The sequence below is a fragment of the Tyto alba genome, unplaced genomic scaffold, assembly GCF_018691265.1.
Source record: "Tyto alba isolate M040663 unplaced genomic scaffold, T.alba_DEE_v4.0 Super-Scaffold_38, whole genome shotgun sequence".
NCBI classification, from domain to species: Eukaryota; Metazoa; Chordata; class Aves; order Strigiformes; family Tytonidae; genus Tyto; species Tyto alba.
The window spans coordinates 7,268,390-7,296,237 of record NW_024881313.1 but is presented as its reverse complement, the minus strand read 5'-3'; the positions used below and the strand labels follow the sequence as shown (position 1 = coordinate 7,296,237).

General features: G+C 39.8%; 1 protein-coding gene across 2 annotated transcripts; it reads left to right on the top strand.

Annotated features, from left to right (window-relative positions):
• The first annotated feature begins 878 nt into the window (after positions 1–878).
• On the top strand, positions 879–27,848 carry SP4 (Sp4 transcription factor). Of its 2 annotated transcripts, XM_042802030.1 has the most exons (6): positions 879–1,349; positions 2,024–2,124; positions 2,701–4,258; positions 22,525–22,753; positions 22,987–23,186; positions 24,271–27,848. In XM_042802030.1, the coding sequence occupies exons 1-6, from the start codon at positions 1,343–1,345 to the stop codon at positions 24,516–24,518; spliced, it is 2,343 nt and encodes a 780-aa protein (XP_042657964.1). In that variant the 5' UTR covers positions 879–1,342; the 3' UTR covers positions 24,519–27,848. The 2 variants fall into 2 exon arrangements, with proteins under 2 accessions (XP_042657964.1, XP_042657965.1); XM_042802031.1 differs by lacking the exons at positions 879–1,349; positions 2,024–2,124 and adding an exon at positions 1,443–1,959.

Sequence of the window (27,848 nt, the reverse complement as noted above, 5' to 3'; positions counted from 1 at the left end):
CTGCCGGACAGAGCCATCCCCCCCACCTCCAACTCCCGCCACCCTCTCTGCGCATGCGCCGGCGCCCGTCGGCGCGGCCGCCACCCAGAACTACATATCCCGGTGTGCAGTGCGCGCCCGCCGCCGCGGCCCAGCCAATAGGGAGGGGGGACGCCAGTCCCCCCGCCCCCTCGCCCCCGGCTGCTGGAAACGTCCCCTGGCAGGTGTGGAGGACAACCCCCCCCCCCCCCCCTCCCCGGGTCGCCCTTTCCCCGCCACCCTCCGCGCCGGGCGCGCAGGCAGAGGGCTGGCGCGGAAGGCTGTCGTAGCGGAGCGGGGGAGGGAGCTCAGTGAGCCCTGGCTTCCTTATGGCAACCACAGGGGTCTCTCCTCCTCCTTCCCCCCGTCCGCGGCCGAGGAAGGGGCGGCCGGCAGCGGGGTGCTGAGCGGCGGGAGCGGGCCGCGCCTCAGGGGCAGCGGCGGCGCGGCTTCCCGCGCGCTGTCAGTTACGAGCGCGCGAGGCCAGCAGGTGCCACCGGGTTGGCCCGCGCCGCGCGCGGCCCCGCCCCGCCCCTCGCCGGATTGGCCGGCGCGGGCGGGCGCGCGCGCCCCCCCTCCGCTCCCTTCCCCCCCCGCCGCCACCGTCCATCCGCGCCCGAGCCGCGGCGGAGCAGCGCGAGGTGCCGGGCCGGGCCGGGCCCCGCCCCGCGGGCGGCCGGGCCCCGCCCCCTCCGCCTCGCCTCCCCGCGCGCTGTCAAGAGCGGCGCGAGCGCGGGAGCCCCGCGCCGAGGGTAGCCCCCGCCCCAGCGCCCACCCCGCAGCGCGCGCGCCGCGGCAGCCACGCCCCCTCGCGCGCGGCACGGGCGGCCAGAAGACGAGGAGGAGGAGGAGGAGGAAGACGAGGGCCCTTCGTCTGCCCCGCTGCCTGCCGGGGCCGGGCTCCCGCGGCGCCGCGTCCCGCCCCCGCCCCGCCTCCTCTGTGCCTGCGGCGTGAGGAGCCGGGCTGAGGCGGCGCGGGGCGGCCGAGGGGCTGGCGGCGGGGCTCGGTTTCCTGCTCAGTGGGCGTCAGCGAGGCCCCGGCGGGCCCCGCCCCCGCCGCCGCTCGCCTGCCCGCCCCCTCCCGCCCGCCGGCCCGCAGCTGTCACTCAAGGCGGCGGGCTGAGGCCGGCGGCGGCGGCGGGCGGAGAGAGAGGCAGCTACGCCACAGCCCAGCGGCGGCCATTCGTGGAAAAATAGGCCGTCCCGCTCCTCCCAGCTCCGGCTGCGACCGGCCTTCTCCCCGCTACCCCCACCCCACCCTCCGCCTCCTCCTCCTCCTTCTCCTCCCCCCTAGAGCGGCGCCTCAGCGGGGCATTAATGCGGGATGAGCGGTATGTAACCCCCTCCCTCTCTCCCTCCTGTGCACACCCCTCCCTCCCTCCGCTCCTCCCTCCACCCTTCATCCCCCCTCTATCCCGCCCTCCCGGGTTCCCCCATTTCTCCCCTGCTTCTCCCCCTCCTCGCCCCGCGCCCCTCTTGCTGCCCCTCCACCCATCCGCACTGCTTCCTCTTATGCCCCCTTTCTTCTCTTCCTCCCCTGCCTGCCCCTCCGACTTGCCTCCTCCGTACCTCCCTCCTCCATTCCCCCTTTCTTCGCTAACCCTCCCTCCTGTGCACATCCCTCCCTCCTTCATTCCTCTTTTCCTCCCTCTTTCCCTCCCATGCACAACCCTCCTCCTGCCCCCTAAAGCATCGACGGCCACTCAGTGGCCGTCGATGCTTTAGGGGGCAGGAGGAGGAGGAGGGTTGTGGGTGGTTTTTTCCTGCTGTCTCTGGGAGAGGAAACCAAACCTCCCCTTTCTGGGTGTTAACTCTCCAGCCCCCATGGGTTGGGTTTCAAACCACGTTTCTTAGGTCTCGTTCTTTTGTAATAATGATTTGCACTGTTGTTTTTATGGAGAAGTAAAAGGCGACAAGCTGGGAACCGAAAAGGATATGCTCGTAGGTTTTGTTATTGTATAAATGAAGGTGAATAATTAACCTGTTACACTTGATATTTTTGCAGATCAAAAGAAGGAGGAAACTATGCCCACAGAGGGAGAGAAATCTCCCGAGGCAGAGAATAACAACAATAATAATAAAAAAGGGAAAACTGGAGGCTCACAGGTAAAGCACACACACCCGAATAGGGAAGAGCCCAAACTATTAACATTTAAAATTAAATGTTCAGCTAACAGCATTTCCTGCTCAGGGCATCTTTCTTTGGGTTGGATGAAATGTAGTTGGTTGGGTGCAATATTTTTACTGCCTGGACATGTTTTTTTGATTGCATTTTGCAGTGATCAGCTGCTTTCCATGTAATAGAAGCATTTTTAACATTTTTCTTTTATTTTAGGGAAAAAAAAAAACAACAAAAACAAAACAAAACAAAAAAAACAACAACAACAAAAAAAAAACAAAAACAAAACCAAAACAACAACAAAAAAAAAAAAAACAACAAAAAAAAAACAAACGTTTTGAGGCTGAGGTCCTGGCTCTCATATATTCATTGATAATTGAGGGCTATATGTTTAAAGATTACTTACAGAAATACATACTTCCTTATTCAGAGATGTATCGTTGGTCTCTATGCAGATGAATTTTTTTTTTTTTTTCTGTTTCCTCTGTAAACCTTAGTGCTTACTTCTGACGGTACATACTCATGGTCTTCTCCTGAATCCTGTTTTCTCTCTTTACGGATAGGATTCTCAGCCTTCACCTCTTGCTTTGCTAGCAGCCACTTGCAGCAAAATAGGAACTCCTGGTGAAAATCAAGGAACTGGACAGCAGCAGATTATTATAGATCCAAATCAAGGTTTGGTGCAGCTTCAGAATCAGCCACAGCAGTTAGAATTGGTAACGACTCAGCTTGCTGGAAACGCTTGGCAGCTTGTTGCTGCTGCTCCTTCTGCTTCAAAAGAAAATAATGTTGCTCAACAAGGATCATCTGTTGCCTCGAGAGCAGCGAGTCCCTCCAGCAGTAACAATGGAAGTACATCTCCTTCAAAAACCAAACCGGGCAATTCTTCTGCAACAACCCCTGGACAATTCCAGGTCATTCAAGTACAGAATCCAGGTGGTAGTGTCCAATACCAAGTGATCCCACAGATTCAGACAACAGAAGGGCAACAACTTCAAATCAATCCATCTAATGCTACTGGTCTACAAGACGTACAGGGTCAAATTCAGCTTATTCCTGCAGGGAATAATCAAGCTATCCTCACCACTGCAAATAGGACAGCTTCGGGGAATGTTATTGCTCAAAACCTAGCAAATCAGACAGTTCCAGTCCAAATTAGGCCCGGTGTTTCCATACCACTGCAACTGCAGACTATTCCTGGTACTCAGGCGCAAGTTGTAACAACATTACCTATAAACATTGGTGGGGTAACTCTAGCGTTGCCTGTGATAAACAACGTGGCAACTGGAGGAGGTTCAGGTCAAGTTGGCCAGTCTACTGAGAGCGGAGTTTCCAACGGAAATCAGCTATCGTCTACACCTGTCACTTCTGCCTCTGTTAGTACAATGCCAGAGTCTCCTTCCTCATCTTCCACCTCTACAACCACTGCCTCAACATCTCTAACTAGCAGTGACACACTAGTAAGCTCTGCAGAAACAGGCCAGTACACAAGCACAGCAGGCAGCACTTCAGAGCAGACGACTGAAGAACCTCAAACAACTGCTACAGACTCTGAAGCCCAGAGCTCCAGTCAGCTTCAGTCCAACGGACTACAGAACGTCCAGGATCAGTCAGGTTCCCTTCAGCAGGTCCAAATCGTAGGTCAGCCTATTTTGCAGCAGATACAGATCCAGCAGCCTCAACAGCAGATTATTCAGGCCATCCCTCCGCAGTCATTTCAGCTCCAGTCAGGGCAGACTATACAGACCATCCAGCAGCAGCCTTTGCAGAACGTTCAGCTGCAGGCAGTGAGCCCAACTCAGGTGCTCATCAGGGCTCCAACTTTAACGCCATCAGGACAGATCAGCTGGCAAACTGTACAGGTTCAGAACCTGCAAAGCCTTTCAAATCTTCAAGTTCAAAATGCTGGGTTACCCCAACAACTAACCATTACCCCTGTGTCTTCAAGTGGTGGCACAACCATTGCCCAGATTGCACCAGTGGCTGTTGCTGGTACCCCCATCACTCTGAACGCTGCCCAGCTTGCTTCAGTACCTAATCTTCAAACAGTAAGTGTAGCCAACCTGAGTGCTGCAGGTGTTCAAGTTCAAGGAGTTCCTGTTACCATTACCAGTGTTGCGGGTGAGTTGTCTGACAAAGTTTTGGGTTTGGTTTGCTTTGGTGGTGTGTCTTTTTAATTATTGCAAGAATACTAGACAGTTTTAAATCAATACATTTTTCCAGATGCTCTATAATAAGTGTTAAACCCTTAACTGTGAAGAAATACCTTCTCAGTAAAATCTAGATTTTGAGAGCTGATGCTTCTCCTAAACATTGAGCTAATCTTACCAGTTGTGTCAATTGAAAAGGACCTGTTTGTATTTGATAAACCATACTTAGATAATCCTGTTCTCCATCTTAAAGATTTACAGGTTTCAGGAACGAACATGAGACTTTACTATTAGAGCTTTGATATGTTTAAAAAACAACAACAAAAAGCTTTTTCGAGCCAGGCAGTATTCCTAACCTCTGCATGGGGGTTGTAGGATGAGAAAAGTGACAGTGTGTGAACTGGGATATTTTGTGTTGTGGCATGCATTTGTATGAAACCATTGTATTCTTCACTAGCTCCTAAAGTTGTTCCCTTAAAAGTTTGAGTTCTGCAAGGAGATTGAGTGGAATAGGGTATCCTTGTGCACAGCATAGTTCCTGTGACTTGTCTTTAAAAACAACTGGTAACTGTACCTCAGTACTCGGTGGTGAAGTTTTGATATGTATTATGAAATGCCTGTTTGGTTATGCTGGTTTAATAGTTGAGAGAGGAGCTATTAAAAGGCTTTGGGCTGGATAACAGAGCTTAGTTCTAAAGTAAATCCTTTGCAAGGTCTCTGCGGTGTCCCACAAGGACAGATCTATATGTTAAACTTGCAAACTTTTAATGTTTCATATAAAACTTGATTTAGGTGTTCTCTCTGCCAGTTTGAGAACTGCTTACATGAGCTTGGTTTTATTTCATACAAGTAAAAGTTTTCTATTGTAGTAGTTACAATAAACTCTTGTCTTAAGAGCAACCCAACTATAGACACAGTTTTTTAGCATAAAACTGTAAGAAAAAATTAATGTTTAACTGCTGTCCAGTCTGCATAAACAAATGTTAGTATCATATTGATTCTTAATCTGTTTTTTTTATAATCATACGCTAAGATGAGAAATACTTAACTGGGCAAAGGATTGTTTCCTTTAATTGAAAGACTTTTGAGAAGACTAAACATAGTTTAAGAAATTTGCTATTGGAAGAATTTCATCTGTTATGATAGTCTTTGGCACTTGGTGGCCCACTGAAATACTAAGAGCTGGGTTGGCTGCACTGAATGTGATTTACCTAAGGAGTGTTACAGAAATGTTAATCTGGGTAATCAGAATTAAAATCTTGACATTGTGTTTAGCTGTGATGGTTCAAAAAGAAGTTTCAGTTACCTGGAGCTGACCAGCTGCAACAATATCTTGCAGTCCAAGTTTGTCTTGGAAAATTTTTTTTTCTTGATGGGAAAGGTGCTGGTTAATTACTGTTAAACAGAAGTTCCTACTTTGGTAGGGGACTCTTCTTAGAAAGCCTGCTTTAGGAACAGCCTGGATTAGGGGGTGGAGTAAGAACCTTGCTGCATGCAGTTCTTTTCCTGCTTACTAACGGTGTACAACTGTTTAGTACACACTAATAGATATTAGGACAAAATATTCTGAATATCGTTCAGTTATCTTGACTGTACCTCTGATTGTATGTGATGTCTTCTGGAAAGTAAAGGGATTGAGATTTATAACTGAGGATGAAAGAAGGGGAATGAGTCACAAGTATGGTCCTGGAGAAGCCAAGCCTTAGTCATACAGGCTTCATATGTTAACTAAACTTAAGCTTTGTGACCACTGAATTCCCCTTCACATTTTTTTTTTTCCCTTTCAGATAGGCCTTGTGGCTGTTTCCATAGCACTTTTAATTTTATGCTAGCATCAGTGAATCCTCCGACCTTTTCTCCATTCCTTTTATATAAGGTACTATTTCTGTTCCCCGAGGCTTGAGGTTCTGGAGAAAGAACAACGTTGGAGAACGTGAGAGATTAGTTATCGTTTCCTTCTCTTATTTATCTCTACTTTTCTCCTGTGAAACTTCCTGATGCTACACTCTGGGAATGGAAGACACGGTAGCATGAAAAGGAGATCAAAGTACATGATGTGCAGTCTTTAATGCTGTATTAAGTATTCAAGGAAAGAACGGTTATGAAATAACAAATTACAAACATGCTAAAGTCTAAACTTTGCTTGCCACTTATAAGGAATAAGCTGTCTTGATCAGGGCTATTAACTTCCTCAGACTTACTGGTTTATATTTGAAATGGTTTTTCCCATCACTGTTACAGGAAACCTTTTAAAAAAATAAACAACTCTGTTACCTCAATATCTGCAGTATTTCCATTCTTTTTCTGCAGTACCTAAGCTTGTTGGTGTGAACTCTTGTACATTAGTTGAACTCTCCAGAAGTGGATCATTTGCTACAAATAAGCAGTAATAGGTGTTAGAAATGACCTGTATGGAGGATTTCTAGAAAAAGTCAAGTAAAAGAAGGAATGAAGGATTCATCCCATGCATTGATTCAGGTGCTCTAACTTTGTTGGGAAAGAAAAAAAAGTCACTTTGTTCTTCAAGCAAACACAACTGATCAAGCCAGCTGAGAGTTTCAGGAAGAAAAAAATCAAATCACAATAAGTATTTGTCCAAAATAACTGTTCTTTTATTTGTGTTGTATTTCTGTTCCATGAACATTAGTTTTCCTCTGGGCCCAATGTATGTAGGCTCTCTTGTAAACCAAGTAAGATGAGTAAATGTGTTGGGTTTTTTTTTTTGTTGTGTTTTTCAATTAAAAGTTCAAATGTTGTTCTTGGTAGGTAAGTATCACACTTTGGGTTGTATGTCATGTGTGGTCAAAAGGCAGGGCAAAGCAGAGTAGTTCTCACATCTTTTTACTTTCTGGCCTGAGGGAAAACTCATTCGATATCAGTGATGTAGAGGAAAATTACTTTTTTACTGTGAGAGAGGCTGGGCACTGACACAGGTTGCCCAGAGAGGTTGTGGACTCTCCGTCTTTGACAATATTCAGAAGTTGTCTCGATGTGGTCATGGATAATGTGCTGTAGGTGACCCTGCTTGAGCAGCGTGGTTGGACCAGATAACCTTCAGAGGTCCCTTCCACTCGACACCACTCTGTGATTCTGTGAAATTTTGCTGAGATGTACAAAGTGTCAATCAAAGGAGTAATTAAATATACATTAGAAAGCTGGATGAGAAGGTAGAAACTAAGTACCTGAACCTTAAAAACAAATCTTTAAACAATTATTTAATTATGAGCTAATCAAACAACAGATTACAGAAAAGCAACTGAGTTTACTTGAACATGCAGGGATCTACAAATACATGCCTTGCTATGAGATCAGTACCTGTTATGGCCTTTAAACAAGCTAGTTCTGTACAAGGTAAACTGTACTTCTGTGCTGTATGAATTGTTGTTGTTTTACACATGATTCCCTGTGGAACGGGATAAGCTTTAATTTTAACAGGTGGTGACTTCCAGAATTTAGCCCTTATGAGCTTGGGGACAAGCAGGTACTGCACAGTTTCCTTGCCTTTTTTCAAGGCTTCTGCTGTGATAGCTGTAGATGCAAGTTCCTGTCCTTCTGGCCCCCATCCCCTTCTTAAAATAAGGTATCATTTGTCTTTTTAAAGCTTATTTTCAGGCCCTTTTATTTGTCCAGATGTGTTAATTGACAATATAAGTGACTATGTAGAAGGAACTTGGTTTAGTACTGGATGATTCTAAGGAAAATATATAGTTCATAGCCCACCAAAAAGAAATGGTTTTAAGTTTTTTTTTTTGTTTGTGGTTTGGGTTTTTTGTTGATGTTGGGGTTTTTTTTTGTTATTGTTCTTCAACACATTCAGCTTTGGAGTGTTTTTGTTCTAGGAACAGCACAAAATGTGAATATTTGTGGATGCTGAAGAATATGGGGTGAGATAAAACAGACCTGTTACTCAGCATTTCATTACAGATTATTAATGGCTTCCCTGTAAAAGTTCTGTGTTCTTCCTGTAGTACTTTTTTCACTGGAGCTTTCAGAAGATGCTGCAAGCTTTTTCGGCACTTGTTCATTGTTTTTGCTGACAGTAGGAGTCTAGTGATGGTGGTGGAGATGATGTCTTTTCAGAATAATTCCCTGCTTATGGAAAAAAAAAAAAGTAATAGGTCAGATTTGTCTCTACTCATATCTACTCTAATTATGCATCTTGAAGTAATTTTCTTACATGATGATGAAGGTGTTTGTCCCATACAAAAGTATATGAGACACTTTTGTTTTAAAAATAGTGAAAAACATTACTTATATTTTATGTATATTTAGTCCAAGCTATGTTAGTTGATTTAGGCACAAATCACCAGATCTCATCACCTTGCAATTCAAGTTCAAGCCATTTTAAGATGAGTGGTGACACAGCCTGAATCACGGGGAAGTTGGAGTTTATCCATCAAAATAACCCGGAGGAATGACTTCTGTTCAGTGGAACAGTCTGTTGCCTGGAAGTACTGGAACTGGAGAGTTTTAAGGCTTTTGCAGAGATGTGCTGTGGACTCTAAACCAGTTAATGACAGTGAAGTCCAATACCAAGTGTTCTTATTGGAGCACTTTAAAAATGGAGTGAACATTGCCTTTCTGTTTCATACCCTGTAGTAATGTGAGTTACTAAGGCATTTTTCTCTTTGACCAGCTAGTTTCATTGCACTGCTATTGGCAGTTGTACAGTTTGTCAGTACCTCGTGGTCTTGTCCTGCATTTTCATGCCTTTTCTGATTTGTCTGCATCCATCTTCAGCCTGTCTTCAAGGCTTTATCTTCCCTATCCTTTATTAACTCTTCTTGTGCGACAGTCAGTAGTTTTATGACTTGCTGTTCAAAGACTGAAGACGTTGAGTTATTACTATCACTCTGGTTCAAACTTTGCAGAGGAGTTTGAAACATTCTATCAAATTCTTTAAACAGGAATAAAATGATGCATAAGATTAAATGCACGTAGCTCAAGAATAGTTACTGGAAAAAAAGGAAAAATCACACCCATTTTCAAAAAGCATAAAAAGGAGGACTCTGGGAACTACCAGCCAGTCAGCCTCACCTCTGTGCCTGGTAAGATCATGGAAGAGATCCTCTTGGAAGCTATGTCAAGGCTTATGGGCGACAGAGGTGATTACAGACAGCCGACGTGGTTTCCCAAAGGGCAAATCATTCCTGACTAATCTGACAGCCTTTTATGATGGAGTGACTCTGGTAGGTAAGGGAAGAGCAGCTGATTATCATCTACCATGACTTATGTAAGGCCTTTACATGGTCCCATGCAATAGCCTTGGAGAGATACGGGGTTTATGGATGAACAATTTGATGGGTAAGGAATTGGCTGGATGGCCACATTTGAAGAGTTGCCATCAATGGCTCAATCTCCAAGTGGAGATCAGTAATCAGTGGTGTCCCTCACAGGTCTGTATTGGGACCAGTACTGTTCAATATCTTTATTAATGACATAATGGGATTGAGTGCACCCTTAGCAAGCTGGCAGATGACTCCAAGCTGAGTGGTGCAGTTGATATGCTTGAGGGGAGGGATGCCATTCAGAGAAACCTTGACAAGCTAGAGAAGTGGGCCAGTGTGAACCTCATGAAGTTCAACAAGGCCAAGTGCAAGGTCCTGCACCTGGGTTGGGGCAATCACCAGTATCAGTACAAACTAGGTGATGAGTGGATGGGGAGCAGCCCTGTGGACAAAGCCTTGGGGATATTGGTAGATGAAAAATTGGATGTGATCCAACAGTGTGCACTTCCATCCCAGAAAGCCAATTGTATACAGGGCTGCATAAAAAGAAGCAAGGTCAGCGGGTCAAGGGATGTGACTCTCTCCCTCTTATCTGTTCTTGTGAGACCTCATCTGTAGTACTGTGTCCAGCTCTGGGGTCCCGGTAGAAGACAGACATGGACCTGTTAGTGAGTCCAGAGGAGGGCCACAAAGATGATCAGAGGACTGGAACATGTCTCTGTGAAGACAGGCCGAGAGCATTGGGGTTGTTCAGACTGGTGAAGAGAAGGTTCTATGGAGACCTTATTGCAGCCCTTTCGTGTACAGAGGGAACTTATAAGAAAGACTGAGAGAGATTTTTTTATCAAGGCCAGCCTGTAGTCACAGGACAAGGGGCAGCAGCTTTAAACTGAAAAAAAGTAGGTTTAGATTGAACATAAGGAAGAAATTCTTTACTATGAAGGTGCTGAGATACTGGAACAAGTTGCGCAGAGAGGGTGTGGCTGCCCCCTCCCTGGAAGTGTGCAAGGCCAGGTTGGACGGGGCTTGAGCAACCTGATCAAGGTGTCCCTGACTGTGGCAGGGGGGTTGGAACTAGGTGATCTTTAAGGTCCCTTCTAACCCAAACTATTCTGTGATGCTATGAATATGAGAGTCAAAGGTGTTTCTGACCCTGTCTGATGCTAACTGCAGGTGATGCATACAAGAATAATCTGTTCAGACACTCTTCCCACCATTTAGTGATCTGCAGCTCAGGTCTTCCTGAGCCGGGAGTGGGATTTTTTTTTTTTATTTTATTTTTTAAATATATTTAATAATACTTGATGGATTTCTTTTCTTCCATGAATTTGTCTTTAAGTCTGCGTAAATTTTTTACATGTTCATTACATGTCTGCAATAACTTGTGTCTTAATTGTTGTACAAGACACATTTAATGTTCTCAATCTCCTGTATTTATCAAAAATTAAATTATCTGATTCACCTTTATATACCACTCATGGTCTTCTATTATCTCTATCACATATGGCAGTTACTGAGGGAGGGGAAAGTGTTTAGTCTGAAGTTCTAGAATATTATACTTGTGTTGCTGAACAAAAGGAAATGCATTTTCATGACGACACATAACCTGTGGGTGTCCTTGCTTGTGTTAATGTAATGGTAAGTATGTGTAGAAGCAGAACTTAGTGATTAGTGTGGTTAAGCAAGGAGGGATGCCTGTTAGGTGGTAACAAGGGAGAAGGGTTTAAAATAGCCACCATATATACAAGCAAACTGGCAAATATAAATATCAAGGAGCTGAAGCATGGTGGTTGCATGATCTTTTTTGAATAACATCCAGTGTTTCCCTGGATGCTCATTGGTGAGCAAGCTACAGTAAACACCATGAAAGAAACAAGCTGCAAGTGATGGAATCTGCAGTAAGAAGATAAGTACAAAGAACTGAGCTATTTTCCACAAAAATGGAAAAAACTGAGCTATTTTCCAGAAAAAATGCAGGTGGTTTTCTTAGTTTTTTACTTAATAGGGTGTTGCTTGTCATTCTGAGGGTGTATCTGGGAGGAGTATAGAAATTTAGCATACTTTTTCCAGTGTCATGAAAGATCACTTACAACTCTTCTCAGGTTGCCTTGAGCTGAGAATTGTTGCAGAACCACAGTGTTCTAAATATTATAGCATTGGCATCCTTGTCAAATGTTTCAGAGTAATTACAGGAGAAGAATTTAGTCTTCTAATGATAAAATTGCTTTGGTTGTGGGATTTTCTTAAACAGAAATTCAAAATAGTGGCAGAAACATTTTAACAATAAACTATGCTGGTGAAAACAAGCGTTTGCCTTGGCAATGGTAGCTTAAAAATAAAGTATCAGTATACTGTTCCTGAGCTTTTTTAAGGAATGTACAATCTACTTGTTCAGCAAAATTGCCTACAGAGAATAACCTGGTAAAAATGCCTTGGTAAAACATGCCTTTTCTGCCTGACCTGTGAGTGGCAAGGCATGACTTCATCATTACCTCTGGATAGTGGGAAAGGGAAGCATTTCGAGTACCAACTTTGCTTAAAATTGCCAGGTGAAATAGGTTTCTAATGAGCCATCTCTATGCTATTAGCTTCAAGAATTAAATGCAAGTTCTTAAGTCTTCAGAGAAGAATGTGAGTAAAACTGTACTTCCCTATTAGTGTATGTGGTCTTACAAAAATTTTTTATCAATACAGGTGCACTCTGAGAATACCAGGTTTTGCTGTTCCCCCTCTCATTCCCTATTGTCAGAAATCAGAGCATATAGAGAAGGAAATTAATTGGCTGAGCTTGTTCGGAAAATGTCAAGCAAGCAAACAGTGATACTGCACATCTTCATCAGCCTGTTTGTTTTTTGTTTTGTCTTTTTTTTTTTTTTTTTTTTTTAGGGGTGATTAGATCTGCACTAAACCAACCTTCTTGTTCTGTCCTTCCACCCCAGGTGGTAGTGAAAGCAAGAAGCATATTCAACATCTGATTTCAGTAGCCTCCTCAGTGTAACTTAATTTCTGGAATACCTATCTACCAGTAGCAAAATCATATGAGGCTAAGATAGATAAATTCTTACTGGTTTAATATAGTAAAAATATTTAATGGCAATGGTGATTATTGGAAAAATCTAGCTATATATGTAATGGTGTGTCATGTTCTAAGGGGAATGTTAATTTCAAGTATAAACAATGTTATTATTGAAAAACAGCTATGTTTTTCAATGGTCAGTGATTTTAATGGATAATGTAGTTAATAAAAGTTGTTTTATTTATATGCTGTAGCATAGTAACTTTGGAAGTAGTCAGGACTGCATAACAAAATTTAACTTTTATAATTAATATTTTGCTCTTGTCATGACACTTTAACCAAAATAATAGTTCTGGACATCTGCAGTCTCTTGAGAAATGTAGCATCTTATCACACACTTAGATTAGTTTGGGATATAGTTATATGGATTTCTGTATGCATCCATTCTTAGGATGAAGTTTCTGGTGATTTTTAATAGTACTGCCAGTGGATAACAGTCATATACCTTGATCAGCTGGTTATTGGTGAACCGTGTTATCCTAACATGCGTATTTAGTCTTAATAGATTGGCAGACTAGTATCATTTTGTCATAAAGAGAAAATGATCAGTTAATATCCTCCTGCCAAAAAAACCCCACTTGAAATACGTGTTAGGTACGTCTGACTTTCCTTAATTACAGAGTAGTTTCAAGTGATGATGTGACCACTTTTCCCTTGAGCAAAATACCAAAGTTTAAGAAATGTGGGCCTTGATTGTCCTGTTTCTTTGTTCATCAGGAAGTAACTGATGAAAATATCAAGCTCTTCAGTTTGTTCTGAACCAAAAAGGAAGACTAAGCATACAGTTTTAAAGGGATAACAATGTTACAGAAGATGGCAAAATTTCTCAGAGTTTGGATCTTAGATTTACATGGCCCTTCTTTTGTCATTCTGTAATATATAGCTTTGTTGATCCTTGCCTGATGAAGGCTGTAACAAAGTTACAGTTTTTACATCTTTATTAAAGAAATTAGTCATTGTATTGGTTAGCCGATATACCCATAGGCTGTTATATAACCAAGGCTTGTGTCTCATATTTAGTCTTACTGTGAAAAGTCTTTAAAAATGTTTCATTAATCTTGTTTGTCCTGATAATTTTTAATTATCTTGCCAATGTATTTTTTATTCTCAATAAATTATCAACTGCTATACAACTTAACCTAGTTTTAAAGTCAGCTATCTTCCCTTCTATTGAAAAGATCTTCCATGTATGTACCTGTTAACTAATCCCTCCTGTGCACAGAGGCATATTTAATTTAATCTTGATCAGTATAAAGACAATATTTCATAGCCAAAATCTTTACTTCAAGGATATTCATGAACCTTCTAGTCCAGTGTAAAATATGTAAGCTAGCTAAGCTGTAGTCAAAAAACCTCAAAAATTCCAACCAAAAACCCCACACCCCCCTACCCCCGAAAAAACAGAGTACTGGAAACTTAGCTTTCATTTTTTCATGTCAGCTTCATTCTGTCCTTTCAAGATTAGGCTATTAGTATTTCCATGGTAATATACAGAAATTGAACAGACATGCTAAAAAACACACTTCCTGAGACCAAGATTTTAGTTTCCATGTGGCAGAAGTGCGCAAGATGGGCGTTTGATTTTGTTTGTTTGGGTTTTTTTGTTACAGTTTGTCAGGTAATGAGCTCTTCTAGTCAGACTGTAGAGACTAACAGTCAACAGGTTTCTCTCTAATCATACCCCTATTTCAGAGTTAAGGGGAAGTGTTGGAAAGAACAACTGGGCCACGTTCTGTTGTGGCTATAAGCTGTAGAATAACCTAAGAGTTGGGGAGGGGTGATGGGGTTGAGGGAGATGTTCCATAAAAGTAAACTTAACCTCCATTTCTTATATCTACTACTAGTTTTCAGGCAGTGCATCTGATATTCTGCAGCACAGTTGGTACTTGGGTTTTCAGTTACCTCTTTGCTCTAAGGTTCAGTATGCACTTGTGTTCATTTGCAGAGAGAAGTGTTCTTGAACACTCATCATAAATACACTTTTCTTTTTGACTGTTTTTTCAATGATGATGAAAATCAGGGATTTTTGGAAGGGTCTCTTGACTTAGAAAAATAACTTGTTATACTACTGCTGAGTCCAGCTCCTTCTTTAGAATACCTAATGAATTGACTCTATTTTCTTTCCATTTGAAGCCACAGCATCCACAACAACCAGAGGCATTGCCTTGCTTTGACCAAAATCTCTACTTGGTTGTGCAAGACTAAATTTTGTGAAACTGTAGCTCTGTGGTTGATTTTTATGTTGTTTCTCTGTAGGTATTTCTGGGTTGTATTTAGTGGTAGCTCTTTCCTATGACTAAATGAAGTTAACAAAAAGAAAACTGGCTTTCAGTTTAATGAAAGATGCTACCAGCTGGGAAAACTTCTTTTCTGTCTCAAGGTACTGAAGCAACTTCAGGTTGTCCTAAAGCACTTGGATAAAGCCTTACATTTTTGAAAAGTCATTAAAGTACCTTTATGAAACTTCTGGGGCGCTGTTTTGTCTTTGTATTACCAGTAAGAATCTTTCACAAAAGGAGGAAGACTTCAGTATTTTCAAGGTGTTTAAAACACTCAAACTTATTTTTTACTGACTTAAAATCTCATGCTTTTAGGTGATATTTTTCACACAAGCTCAATTATGATGCTGTTCAGCAATTTCTGAACACATGGAGACATTTGATATAGGGAGCTTTTGGAGAAGAGGATAACAAGCTCTTACAAATCTTGTCAAAGTCAGCAACAGGCAAGCGATCAAAAGGTAGAAACTTACTGCAAATGCCTCTGTAGGAGGTAAAAAAGTCAGATGTCTAGTTGATGATGCAGTTAGCCCTGGAAACTTTCTGCTTTTAGTAGCATCTGGACACAGTACTGTGCTGACCCAAATTTCTTGTAGTATTTGGGTGGATCCAGTTCTTCTCTCTACACCAAATTTTCTCTAAAGCATGTGTGGGTCCCTTGCATCTGCCCTTGTACAGTTTCTGTTCTGGGGAATTCTTCCTCTGTGACATTGCTTTTTCATAAACCTTCATAAACCAGTGCTCCAGGGTAGAAGAGAAGGCAGAATTGTCTGTGCACCATTTAAGTAGCACGGAATTGCATCATCTTCTGTAAATACTGAAACTTGGTGTTGTCTTCACATATATTTAATTTTACAATATGGTTAGCATTTAATTCTTCAGCACGAAACCTCCTTCCTAGTTGATTTTGATTGGAAAAAAAAATCTCTGACTGTAAACTATTGTCACAGATTTTTTTTTTTTTATTTTAAAAACTTGGCTATATCTTAATCAAAGTATTATCTTTTATTCTGTACACAAATATAAATATATGTCAATATATATAAATATTATAAATTATCTATATGTCATTGTGGAAAAAGAATATTAGAGTAAAGGATGTTTGCAAGCTGACTGTACTTGGTGCATGGAGGGGAAGAGGAGACGAGAAACCTCTTTTCCCCCATTACTTTGTATCAGTAAGTTGTTGAATGGGTGAGTTGCTGCATCAGCTGTGATGCTTGCAGAGTTTTGGAACTCTGCAGTCTGTCATTAACTTTACTTAGCTGTCCTGTAATAATTTACATTGAATTATGAATGTCAATTGCAACCTTCTTTTTCATTTTTAGAATATGCAGTTGAATAAATTTTCTTTTTTACAACACTAGCTACTCAGGCTCTAGGTACATTTTGCAAAGTGTTCCTCAGATTATGCTGTAAGGTGCACACTACTCACATAACTCTCTCATTAATGCTGTCATCTTTTTGACTGCTGAATGCTGGTTGTACAACAGCAACAGGAAATCTATCGAATTGTTCTGGGGAACAAAGTACCAGAAACTAGAACTGTCCTTTTCTTATTTCTTAGTCTTAAATTTCTCTTACATCCAAATTCCATTTTTTTAAAGCTTGACTCCTGTCATTTCTGTGGATCGTTAAAGTTAAGTCATTTTCTTCCTTTTCTGCCCTGTTTTCCTCAAAGAATAGTTTTTAATGCTTGCTACTTCAGGTGAACAAGAATAGGAATGCAGGTGCAATACGTAGTAAAAGGAGACTTGTTTTGACTAATGAGGGATGGCCAAGCCTAATAACCATGATCTTCAGTGGTCAGTCACTCAGTAGGAAAGTACTTCCTAGGTACCATGCATTAGCTTTCTTTAATCATCCAGGTGGTGTTATGGGTGTTATTATTCTGCAAATTAACTTTGAAGCCTAAAATGGATTGAAGTGTGTGTGTGTGTATATACTTGGCTTCATAGGAATTACTTAAAATCACTGAGTTTTCTTGCGTGAAAGTGTATATGAGTTGTAGCTGTTAAGATGCACGTTTACTGCAAAATTGGAAAGCTAAGTGATGCTGAAGAACAAAGGATGTACAATCCTTTATCTTGTCATAATTAATGCATTTACTTAACTGCTTAAATGGGAAAGATTAGTGACTGAAATAATGCAGGTTCTTCTGTTTGAGAAGCTTTAAAAATTTCTATAATGTTGTTCTTAATTATATTCAGTCATAATTATATATGCAATATTGCACTGAGTGTGTCTTATTGCACTTGATTTGCAAAATAAATACTGTATCAGGTAGCCTTATTTGCATGTTGTCCTGTCAAATAAATGGTTACTATCCAAAGAAAGAGAACTTAGACTTGAGAGAAAATGAAACGCAATGGAGTAGTTGGTATCAGTGTTATTTTGTGCACTAACGTTTTGTTGTAACCTGGCAGCGTGTACAATAAAGTGCGGTCATACACAAGTTCAGTGAGGATTGTGTTAATAAAGAATGTTTCACAGTTTCAGGAAATCACTATTAACGAAATCATGGGAACTTGAGAATGACTTTTTCTCTTCTAAAAGCAGGTGTAAATGTGCAATGACTGCTTTGACAACTTATATGCAATAACATAGATGAACTGAAGTGTGACTTTGTTCCCTCATGTGGTGATGTGTTAGACTTCTTCTGAAATCTGTGCTGAAACATGAGAACTCTTGTTACTGAAAGGTTTGAGTATGAATGTTGACGCACAGTGATACCAGGTCTTGTGGTTTGGAGTATGTTAGGACGAAGCAATGTCAATTGATCTCATGATTGTAGCAGAATTTGTGGAAGGCCTTAAATGGTATTTTAATGCCCCTAGTAAGAAGTCGTATGGATTTTTTATAATAGGTCTTTTTTTCCTCCATTTAGAAAGTGTCAGAAGATCATTCTTTTCTGGTATGGATAATTATCTCAGCTGCCTGTTCTTAGAATAAGCAGGGTTTGTTTCAAGTAAAAGCTCATTTATATTTAGATCCTCTCTGTTGAAAAAATCTTAATTTTTATAAACTTTTAGAAATTGCCCTGATTTATTTTTGTAGGCTGCTGACAAACTCATATCAACAGTTAAGTTTTCTCAGTATCTTTTCTTCAGTAAACCTGATTTAAGAAATACTGAAATTCCTTTATCTTTCCTGAATAAGTATATATAATGTAAAAGTTAAAGCCTTTAGTGATCCATATTGGATTCTAATATAAAGTTTAAAAAAATCAAAATCTCATACAACTCAAGTCTATAGCAGGCTCATTTTGAGATTTAGACAGGGGCATGTTCTTTTTAATAACTTTAAAATGAGAATAGACACATTTCTTTCTATCCTGTATACCACTAGTGTGCTAGCTTTCTAGGATGCTCTTTCAGGAGTTCAAAACAAAAATTAAGTCCAGGAAGTACATTGTTGAACTTCCCAGTGTTTTCTGCTAACTATGCAAATCTCTGGAAAAGAATATTTATCAGATATGTGTGCTTCCTTCAGTTACTCTTTACCTCAAAAAGTAGAGATTTTCTTATTTAATGTTGTGGCCTGGATCTTTAAATAAGGCTATTTGTGTGATATTTTGAGAGTTTCAGAACGTTCTGTTCTGAATTTAGTAAGCAGAATCCAAGGGAAGGGAGTTTAAAATAACAACTCTGTGAGATTAATTTAAAGAAGAAAATCAACATTCACATTAAAAAATGTAATAACTTTGTTAATGCCATCTAAAGAGCAGTCATTTAATTACTGGTTAGCTGAAATAATATGGATAATGTAACTGTTTGCCTAAGCAACCTTACTTCTGGCATTTTCTCTTTTGTATTTTTATTGTCACTTTTACAGTTAATGTGAAAAATTTCTACTCATGTGTATCCCTGTATTATGTTTAATAAATAGATTAAGGTTGTAGCTCAGTATTGTGTATCCTATACTCCAAGGTACACATGGCCCTCACATGAGGGAGGGAAAGTTCAGAGCAGATAAAGTATGTGTCAGCAGTGGTACTTGATATTCTGAAGAAGTACCAGAAGACTCTTGTGTGGTTGGTCGTTTCATGACTTAAAGACTGAAAACTGGTTTATATCGAATCAGCACAACATACCAGATTTTTAAAAGTTCTGAACAGGCTTCCACATAAATCTGTGTTGGTCAGATCCAGCAAGAGTTATGTGCTAGACATTCATCCCTGCAGCACTAGTCATGGAGTCAAAAAATTAGTTGTCCTCTTAAGGGTTCAGGTGCCTCAATTCACATCCCACTTGGAAAGCCTTTGTTTGGCAGCCTGGTAGGGAAGTTGCATTGAAACTTTAATATCAAATTCAAGAAAATAAGAGAGAAAGGGAAAATTGAGAGGAAATTATGCTCTTCACCTGTGTTCTGACCACAGACTGGTTAGGTCCCCACTTTTTGCCCAAATAGGACTTGTGACATGGATGAAGTCATCCCTCTAAGAAACTGTAAGGACAAAGGATAATTTTTATTAATGTAATTGAAGATGTGACTGATAGTGAAAATAGCATAAGAGGCTGCAGGCCATAATATTTGTTACATATGTAACTTTTGCAGTGACCATTCATAGACTTATTCATAGTGCTGATCTGTGAATTAAAGGAGTTTCTTGAGTATGTTTAACAGACAGAGCGGTCCATGCTCTGAGAGACTACAAGCCGAGCAAGTTTTTCCTGTTAATTTATTTACCTTTGGCTAACCAAAAACTGCAGCTGGTTTTCAACACAAGCAATCACATTATCATGCTAAGATGAACACTGAATATAACAAAAATGATTGGCCTTTTTTGACTCTGGCTATTTATAGCACTGGGCCAGCACTTCAGCAGCTTAAGAGCCTGACAAGGAATTGCCCCTGGACTAGCACTTTCTTTGGAAGCTCTTGTGTCCTCTTCTGCCACAGTTAGACCCAAGTACTAGATATTATTATTTGCATTTAGACCAATGTTCTCCATACCCTACCATATTGTCTCTCAAGGATTGTCATAAATGCTTTTATTTCCCATTAGAAGATGGGAAATAAATTTATTTCCAGTACATTGCTATTCTGAAAAGAAAAACTTTGTTCTGTCCTAGACGCATGGAGACTCTGCACTCAAGATTAAGCCTGCAATTCTTTTTCTATGGCTTCTCTGCTGCAAATACCAGACTCTTTTAGATTTTGTTTGTTTTACTATCTGTCTGCCCAACAGCAAGTGGGATTCAAACATCTCTTCTGGGTTTGTCCTTGTTCTCTGCAGAGAACCAAAAGTAATCAACAACTGTCAATACTTGTGGCCTTCTTAAGAAAACATATCTAGGCAAATCAGGTGTAAGTTCCAGATGGAAACCAAAAGAGATAACTGGGAAAATTTCATCAGTGCTTCTGGTGAAAATAGTCTGGTACTGACCTAGGCACCAGACAGATTTATTCCATTTCCTGTAGCCAACAGTGGCCCGTTGAAGAACAGTCAGGTTACTTCAGGAGGTTCTCTGTGTATTGTGTTTAGTCCTAACCTATCTGCATGTATGTGGTGGTGTTAGGTGGTGTATGTTAGGTTTCATCTATCTCTGTTATCATGGTGTTGTATGAGATAGCCTGTCTAATCATATATTGCTCCTCAGCAATCATGTGAATGAAGTAGTCATTATCTTGTGCTGCACTGTGTATGAACTCACTTGGTAGCTAGACAGTTTAGACTTCTGAGAGGGTGTTCTTAGTCTTATCCCCACTGATGGTGTCTGTTACAGATGCATGGGAAGTAAGTTGGAGTACCCATTTGGATCTCTCTGAATCACGTTACCTCCAAGGGATTTCTAAGTTTTAAATTAATGCTTCAATATTGAGGACTTTCAAGTCTTAAAATATTGTAGTCTATTCTAAGGAATTCGGGTTGGTCATTATACTCTTTCGGTAAATAGGAAGTATTTCCTCTTATTTCCCATTTGTATGAAGGCACTGAATTTTTGAAAATGGCAGCATCTAATGATACTTGGTCCCATTCCTGTTAATGGCAGGACTGGTATTCAGTGTTTTCAGGTTGTTGCTGGAAGTCATATCTCTGTGTCAGATTTAAATTCTCATATTATTTTCTTAAACTGTATAGTACTAACTTTCTAAGCAAGCATATTGTTACCCTGCTGCTCAAGAAACTACACTTCTTACCTATATTGGAATAGTCTTTATTTTGCTTTAATATCCAGACAGTAATTCTGATTTCTCTTCATCAAGTAAGCCAATGAGATCAATGAACTTCTGCAGTGAAACTGAATTCTTATTTCATTAAATCAGTCTTAGAATTCGATTTGATTCAGTCAAGCAGCTTTTCCAGTCGTTTTGGAAACATACTCTCTTCTCCAAAACAAATTCATAGAATCATAGAGTATCTTGAGTTGGAAGGGACCCTTAAGGGTCATTGAGTCCAACCCCGTGTTCCTCGCAGGGACTACCTAAAACTAAATCACATGACTAAAAGCATTGTCCAGACACTCCTTGAACTCTGACAGGCTTGGTGCCATGACCGCTTCCCGAGGGAGCCTGTTCCAGTGACCGACCACCCTTGCAGTGAAGAGCCTTTTCCTAACATCCAATCTGAATTTCCCCTGATGCAGCTTCATTTCATTTCCCTGTGTCCTGTGGCTGGTCACCAGAGAGAGGAGATCAGCACCTCTCCCTCTGCTGTCCCCCTTGAGGAAGGTGTAGACTGCGGTGAGGTCACCCCTCAGCCTTCTCTTCTCCAAGCTGAACAAACCAAGTGACCTCAGCCGCTCCTTGTAAGTCTTGGCCTCAAAGCCTTTCACCATTCTGGTCGCCCTCCTCTGGACACACTCTAATAGTTCGATGTCCTTCTTATATTGAGGCACCCAAAACTGCACGGAGTACTCGAGGTGGGGCCACACCAGTGCAGCGTAGAGTGGGACAATCACCTCCCTCGACTGGCGAGCTATGCTGTGCTGGATGCACCCCAGGGCACAGTTGGCCCTTTTGGCTGCCAGGACGTGCTGTTGACTCATATTCAACTTGACATGAACCCAAACCTCTGGATCTTTCCACAGGTTTGCTCGCCAGCCTCTTGTGCCCCAGTTTGTACATATAGTCAGGATTACCCCATCCCAGGTAGAGGATGCTACAGAAAAACCCCAACAAAGCTCTGGTGTGCTAGCTTGTTCAAACCTAGTTCTACAACATTTATTTTTTTTATGAAACTTCCTTTGTGGCTCAGTGTTGATCCAAGACAGATTGTAGAAGTGGCAATTCTGTACGTGCCATAAAGCAACTTTTAAAGTTAGCTAATTATAGTTTTCTGAATGTAGATATGTTTTCAAAGGTTATTAGAGACACGTTAATTGGCAATAGATTTAACAGTATTTCTCTGTAAGGTTTTGTCTAATGGTTTCTCATCTCAGCTTTTGTGAAAAAGAAAATACTTGTTAAACTGATTCACATTTCTTAATAATTTGTAGTCTTGTACAGTTCTAATAAATTAAACAGGGCTATCTAGGCTAGCAGGTAAGTACTCTGGTAGTGCTTCAGGAAAATGGCCGGATTTAATACTTGTTTTGTGGCTTCCCTTAATGATAGGTGGATTTTTGTTCTATGAAACATGTAGAGTTTATTTCTGCATTTAATTTTTGAAGTGACTAATAAGAAGTACAAACACTTTCTTATTTTACAGGTCAACAGCAAGGACAGGATGGAGTAAAAGTACAGCAAGCCACCATAGCTCCTGTTACTGTAGCAGTAGGTGGCATTGCTAATGCAGCAATTGGTGCTGTTAGTCCTGATCAGATAACACAAGTGCAGCTGCAACAAGCTCAACAAGCTTCTGACCAGGAAGTGCAACCTGGCAAGAGATTGAGAAGAGTTGCCTGCTCATGTCCTAATTGCAGAGAGGGAGAAGGAAGGTAAATGTAAATTTTATCAGTATGTATTTAGGCATCTTATCACAGCTTGCCTTATTTGGGCACGAGATTTTCTTATATTGCCTACATTTTTAATGTCTTCTATTAGAAAGTATGTTTTATGTATTTCTTTTTAGACAGGATTATAATTGTCTCTAGTGGCATGAAGTACTTTTCCTAATAGCTAAAAATATTTTAAAAAGTAGTTAACTTACTGTTAAATTTGATCTTTTTAGAGGAAGCAATGAGCCAGGAAAAAAGAAACAACATATCTGCCATATTGAAGGATGTGGGAAAGTTTATGGCAAGACATCTCATCTTCGAGCGCATCTGCGCTGGCATACTGGTGAAAGACCATTTGTATGCAACTGGATTTTTTGTGGCAAGCGATTTACAAGGAGTGATGAGTTACAAAGACATAGAAGAACCCACACAGGTTGGTCAGCCCTCTCTGCATGCGTAGTACGGCAAGTCTGAACCATAGTGGCCATGGTCAAACAGCAATATCAAAGTTCTCACTTATTAGAACCTCTGAAAACTACTTTTAAATGTAAAGTAGCTTCAAAACAGAGGAAGTGGTAGATTTCAGTTTTCATCAATTCAAGCTGACTGTATCAATTAAATAAAACAAGATCTGTGCAAACTGTTCTTCTGTACCTGTGCTAGAAAAGGATTACCTTTTCATCACAGATAGCTGATGTACACTAGGTATCAAATTAAATTTGATAAATTTAGATCAAACATGTAGGATTGGCCATGGACCAGGGTCACAATTTCCTCACTCGGATTAGCTCAATCCTTAAGAACTTTATTAACCTCACACATACGTCAGATTTGGTCTTCTTGGGAAGTTTCTTGAAGTTCCAAGTGAGAACTGATAAAGCAAGTTCTCTTAACAGTTCGTATTAGAAAGGTGGACCTTATAGAAAATGAAGATTTTACCAGCCTTTGTATTTCTAGCCCCAAGAAGGTGCCCCCCCACCCTCTCCCCCCATTTACAGCATCAGAAGATAGCACTTGAATTCTAAGCCCTAATTGCATTTAAACAGTGACGGGACTTTTTAGTATGTTGAATTTATCTCTCTTGATAGATTTCATACATCCTTATGGAGCTTTGGGATTCTCATTTCCAAATGCCCTTCTCATCCCTGTATTCTGCACAACAAAAGTATTCTTAAAAAATGCTATCAAGTCATTCTTTCAGGGCTTTTACCTCTCCTACTCTGTCAGGTTTGTGGAAGTTCATGAAAAGTCTCTTGTGACCTGAAATTCAAACTTCTCACCCGCTAATCACAGCATAGCAAATACTTGTTGAGAACGTTTTAGTAGTGAAGAGTAGATTGCCAAAAGCCTGTGACTGTACATAACACCCTTGGAAATCAGACAGGTAGAGAAGAAAACACTGTATCCTTTTAAGGACACTTCAAATGTTGAATGGGAAAGGGTCAGATTCAAATGATCAAGCAGGGTTCAGTGCTCTCTTTCAGTAACATTTTGGTTTTGTTCTTCTTTTAAAAAAGGTGAAAAGAGATTTGAGTGCCCAGAATGTTCTAAAAGGTTTATGCGAAGTGACCATCTCTCGAAACATGTCAAAACTCATCAGAACAAGAAGGGTGGTGGAACAGCCCTTGCTATTGTTACCTCAGGAGAACTGGACTCTTCAGTTACTGAGGTTCTTGGTTCTCCAAGAATTGTCACTGTTGCTGCCATTTCTCAAGATTCAAACCCAGCAACCCCTAATGTTTCAACAAACATGGAAGAATTCTGAAAGGATCATTTATACGGACGCCTAGTGCTGCACTTAAGTTTACATACCTTTCAGGATATGGAAGTGGGCTGGTAAAGTGGATTACAGAGCAGGAAATCATGTTTTCAGTCGTGACTTCTGTAAATGTTCCAGGTTGGAGGGTCAGCATGGGAAGTGTACACCGGTGCAACAAGACAAAAATTTCAAAAATACAAACAGCGCAAATTGATGTACTGGATTAACAGATGGGGGAATATTATTTCCATACTGTACTTTTTTAGTTATATGTCTGTATATCATGTAATAATTTTAAATGAACTTCCCCCCCTATTTTAGTGTTGTATGTTAATGTGTTTATAAAATCAGATATCAATGTATACCAGGGTGGACCTTGACTAGGATTAATATCATTTGATGAAGGTACTTTGTTTTTAAAATAAATTTGTAATATTTTCATGAGAATATCATTTTCCCATAAGGCACAGCAAAACTGAATACCGATTGAACGATACTGGAAATATATTAGGTTTTTCTGAGTCCATAGAACATGTCAGTTGATTTTGGCCGTCTTTTCTCAAGTTTTGGAATTACTTAAATAGCAGCTGGATGATGCATGCTGCGAAGTGGTTCTGAGATGGACCTCAGATTAATTTTGACCACTACATTATAGTAGTGTGTATAAATGACAATCAGTAAGTTCTGGTTCCTCTCTTTGTTTGGAGAGCTAAAGTTATGTAGAATTAGTGTATACAGTAGGAAAGATAAAACCATAGAAAGCTATTAATGTAAGATTTTACAAAAGTAATGGTATCTTTATGTAGAATGAAAAATGAATATGGCAACTTTTGTGTCAATTTTTGGTATTTCATTTCATTATATTTTAAAGCGTTCGTGGTCCATTTCTAACTCACAGGTAACATGAATCATAAAAACTAAATTTAAAGTATTTAAATGTTTTAATTTTGTTAGAATCCATGGAAATTAATCAGACAATTGAGTGTTGTAGCTCATTCTCCAGTATATTCTCTCTGTAAATACTAGTTTATTATATTGTGGTTAATGTGCTGAGTTCTTTCTGCTTTGACTTAATAGCCAAAGAAAAGAATTAATTATCACATTTTAACCAAAAAAAAAAAAAAAAAAGGTATTGAAAGTAAACATTTTCTCTCTTTTCCCCTAAATATTACTGTCTTCATTTGCTCTTCAGGAATAATCTGTGGGCTGGTAATAAATATCTGTTACCTGTCAAATCTTACATTGAGCCTCTAATCACAAAACAAACGGGGGAAAGAGGAATATAGTTATCTTTTTACTACACAACTTTTGATTTCAAAGGTGTGGTTACATTTTCAGATGTGCCAGTTGAATAGGAATATAGAGGAAATGAAAAACAACAACAAAAACAAACTCTTTTCTGTGTGAAAACTCCACTACGTACAAGGAGGAAAGATGGCCAAATATTTCATACTCAGGATTTTTAATTACTTCCCATGGGCATAGATGTAACCTTTTACACATAACAGTCATTTGGTAGTAGTTCTCATGACCAGTTTTTTAAAAAATTTATACACCAAAATATTTTTGATGTAACTAAAGGAAGTACAGTGCAAGTACAGTGCAAGAAGGATAAGATTTTTTTTTCCCTGAAAATTACAAAAGGAAGAATGTGTTTGGTAGCTGTTGGTATGAGAGGTGTAACAGATACCTTGTGCATTCCCTCACAAAACATATACTTCTCATCTGAATACTTTATCAATCTTGTGGTGTTTTCTGTATTTTTGAAGCAAAAGAAATACCAATCATTGTTTACACTGTGTACACTTTAGGCCAGCCCTTTGTAGCAAAATACTAAGCTGAAGGTATTTTATACTTTCAGTTTACATAAAAAGCTTTGAGATTAAAGAAAAACAATTTTACACTGTGGTTATAAATTTCAAGTTTCTTAAAGCTTTTGTAGACTTGTAACAGAGTCTTTAAATTTTAGTTGGGTTTTGTACATTATTTTGTATATTTTATTTAAAGTACTCTTAACTGATGTATCTGGATTTAAAACATCAGACTCGATTAGATGTTACATTTAATACAGATGAACATTAGGTAGTACTAACTGTTAATTTTATTATATAGGAAATGAAACGTCAAATATATATTTTATCATTATGCTTCACAATCAGTGCTATAAATTTCTTTATGCAAAGAAGAACTTTCCTAATGTTAATACCATGTTTCCTAGAAGTTAACAATTTTTGTAAACTGAAGTTACGATCATTCTGCACAACCATTTCATATATAATTTTTTCATGCATACGTATGTATGCAGATAGGAAACTGAAGTCATTTTTAATCTGCAATGAATCCCTATTATAGATGTATCAAAATCTAAATCTGGTTGGCTTCATAGCATCTCAAGTACATTAACTTGTGTTAGCAGGTGCACATTTTACCGCTGGAATTAGAAACATTTTGACAGTCTGTTCTGCATACCATTCTGAATCCACTTTTCTGTCTTAAAAGGATCGTAAATTTCAATGTCCTTTATTTGACTCAGTGGGATATAGCTGTTGTAAGTAATAGGGCACAGATGTGCAGTAGTATCTTGTTTAATGGCATTTCACTGTTCATTCCCTTTGCCACCGTTAAAAATTTTGCTTTATTGTAATTATCAGTGCAAAGTGTATTTACCATGGTAGAACTCCAGTGTTAGAATAGTTTTTTTCTTACAATATACTTTCTTTGGTTAGGTTCGTGTATGTGTTGCCGATTACATTAGAAATTGGTGTTAAGTCATTATTTATCACATTCTTTCACGAGAGCAGTAATAAAAGTGTGTAATCTAGGAGAAAAAGTTAATTTGTCAAAGTTAAGTAAGCATGATGTTTAGGTCCTATTTTTCAATTTTATAACTGTTTTATTGCAACAATATTTGTATTTAAGTCTTCATTTTAATGCCTTGTGGTGTTTTTTTATGCATGTCACTGAATTGTCATCCCGCAAGAATTGATGTGCAGCATAGGGTATTAAATCTACATAATGATTTTGAAACAGAAAAATAGTTGATGGTAAAAATGTAAATGTTTTGCAAAAATTCCTTATAAAAAAGTTTTGTAGTAATATTTCACTTGTAAATTTTTCTAAAAAAAAATGGAAAAGGAAAAAAATGAGAGTAACATTTCCCCGCATCTAGAATTTAGAAATTAATTCTGCCAGCAAAGCCTGTAAGGCATTAATTTGACACTTTTACAATGCTGATTTGTATAATTTTTTGGTGGGTTTGGAACTAAAATCATGTACAAGTTGTTGCCTGCAATAACATTTTGCAAGTAACCTATTAAAATTCCCTTGAGTTTAAAA

What these genes read in the sequence shown, in the direction of transcription:
- SP4 (XM_042802030.1), top strand. An exon ending in TACCATTACCAGTGTTGCGG is followed by an intron (nt 4,259 to 22,524) that starts GTGAGTTGTCTG and finishes CTTATTTTACAG; the next exon opens with GTCAACAGCAAGGACAGGAT. An exon ending in TGCAGAGAGGGAGAAGGAAG is followed by an intron (nt 22,754 to 22,986) that starts GTAAATGTAAAT and finishes TGATCTTTTTAG; the next exon opens with AGGAAGCAATGAGCCAGGAA.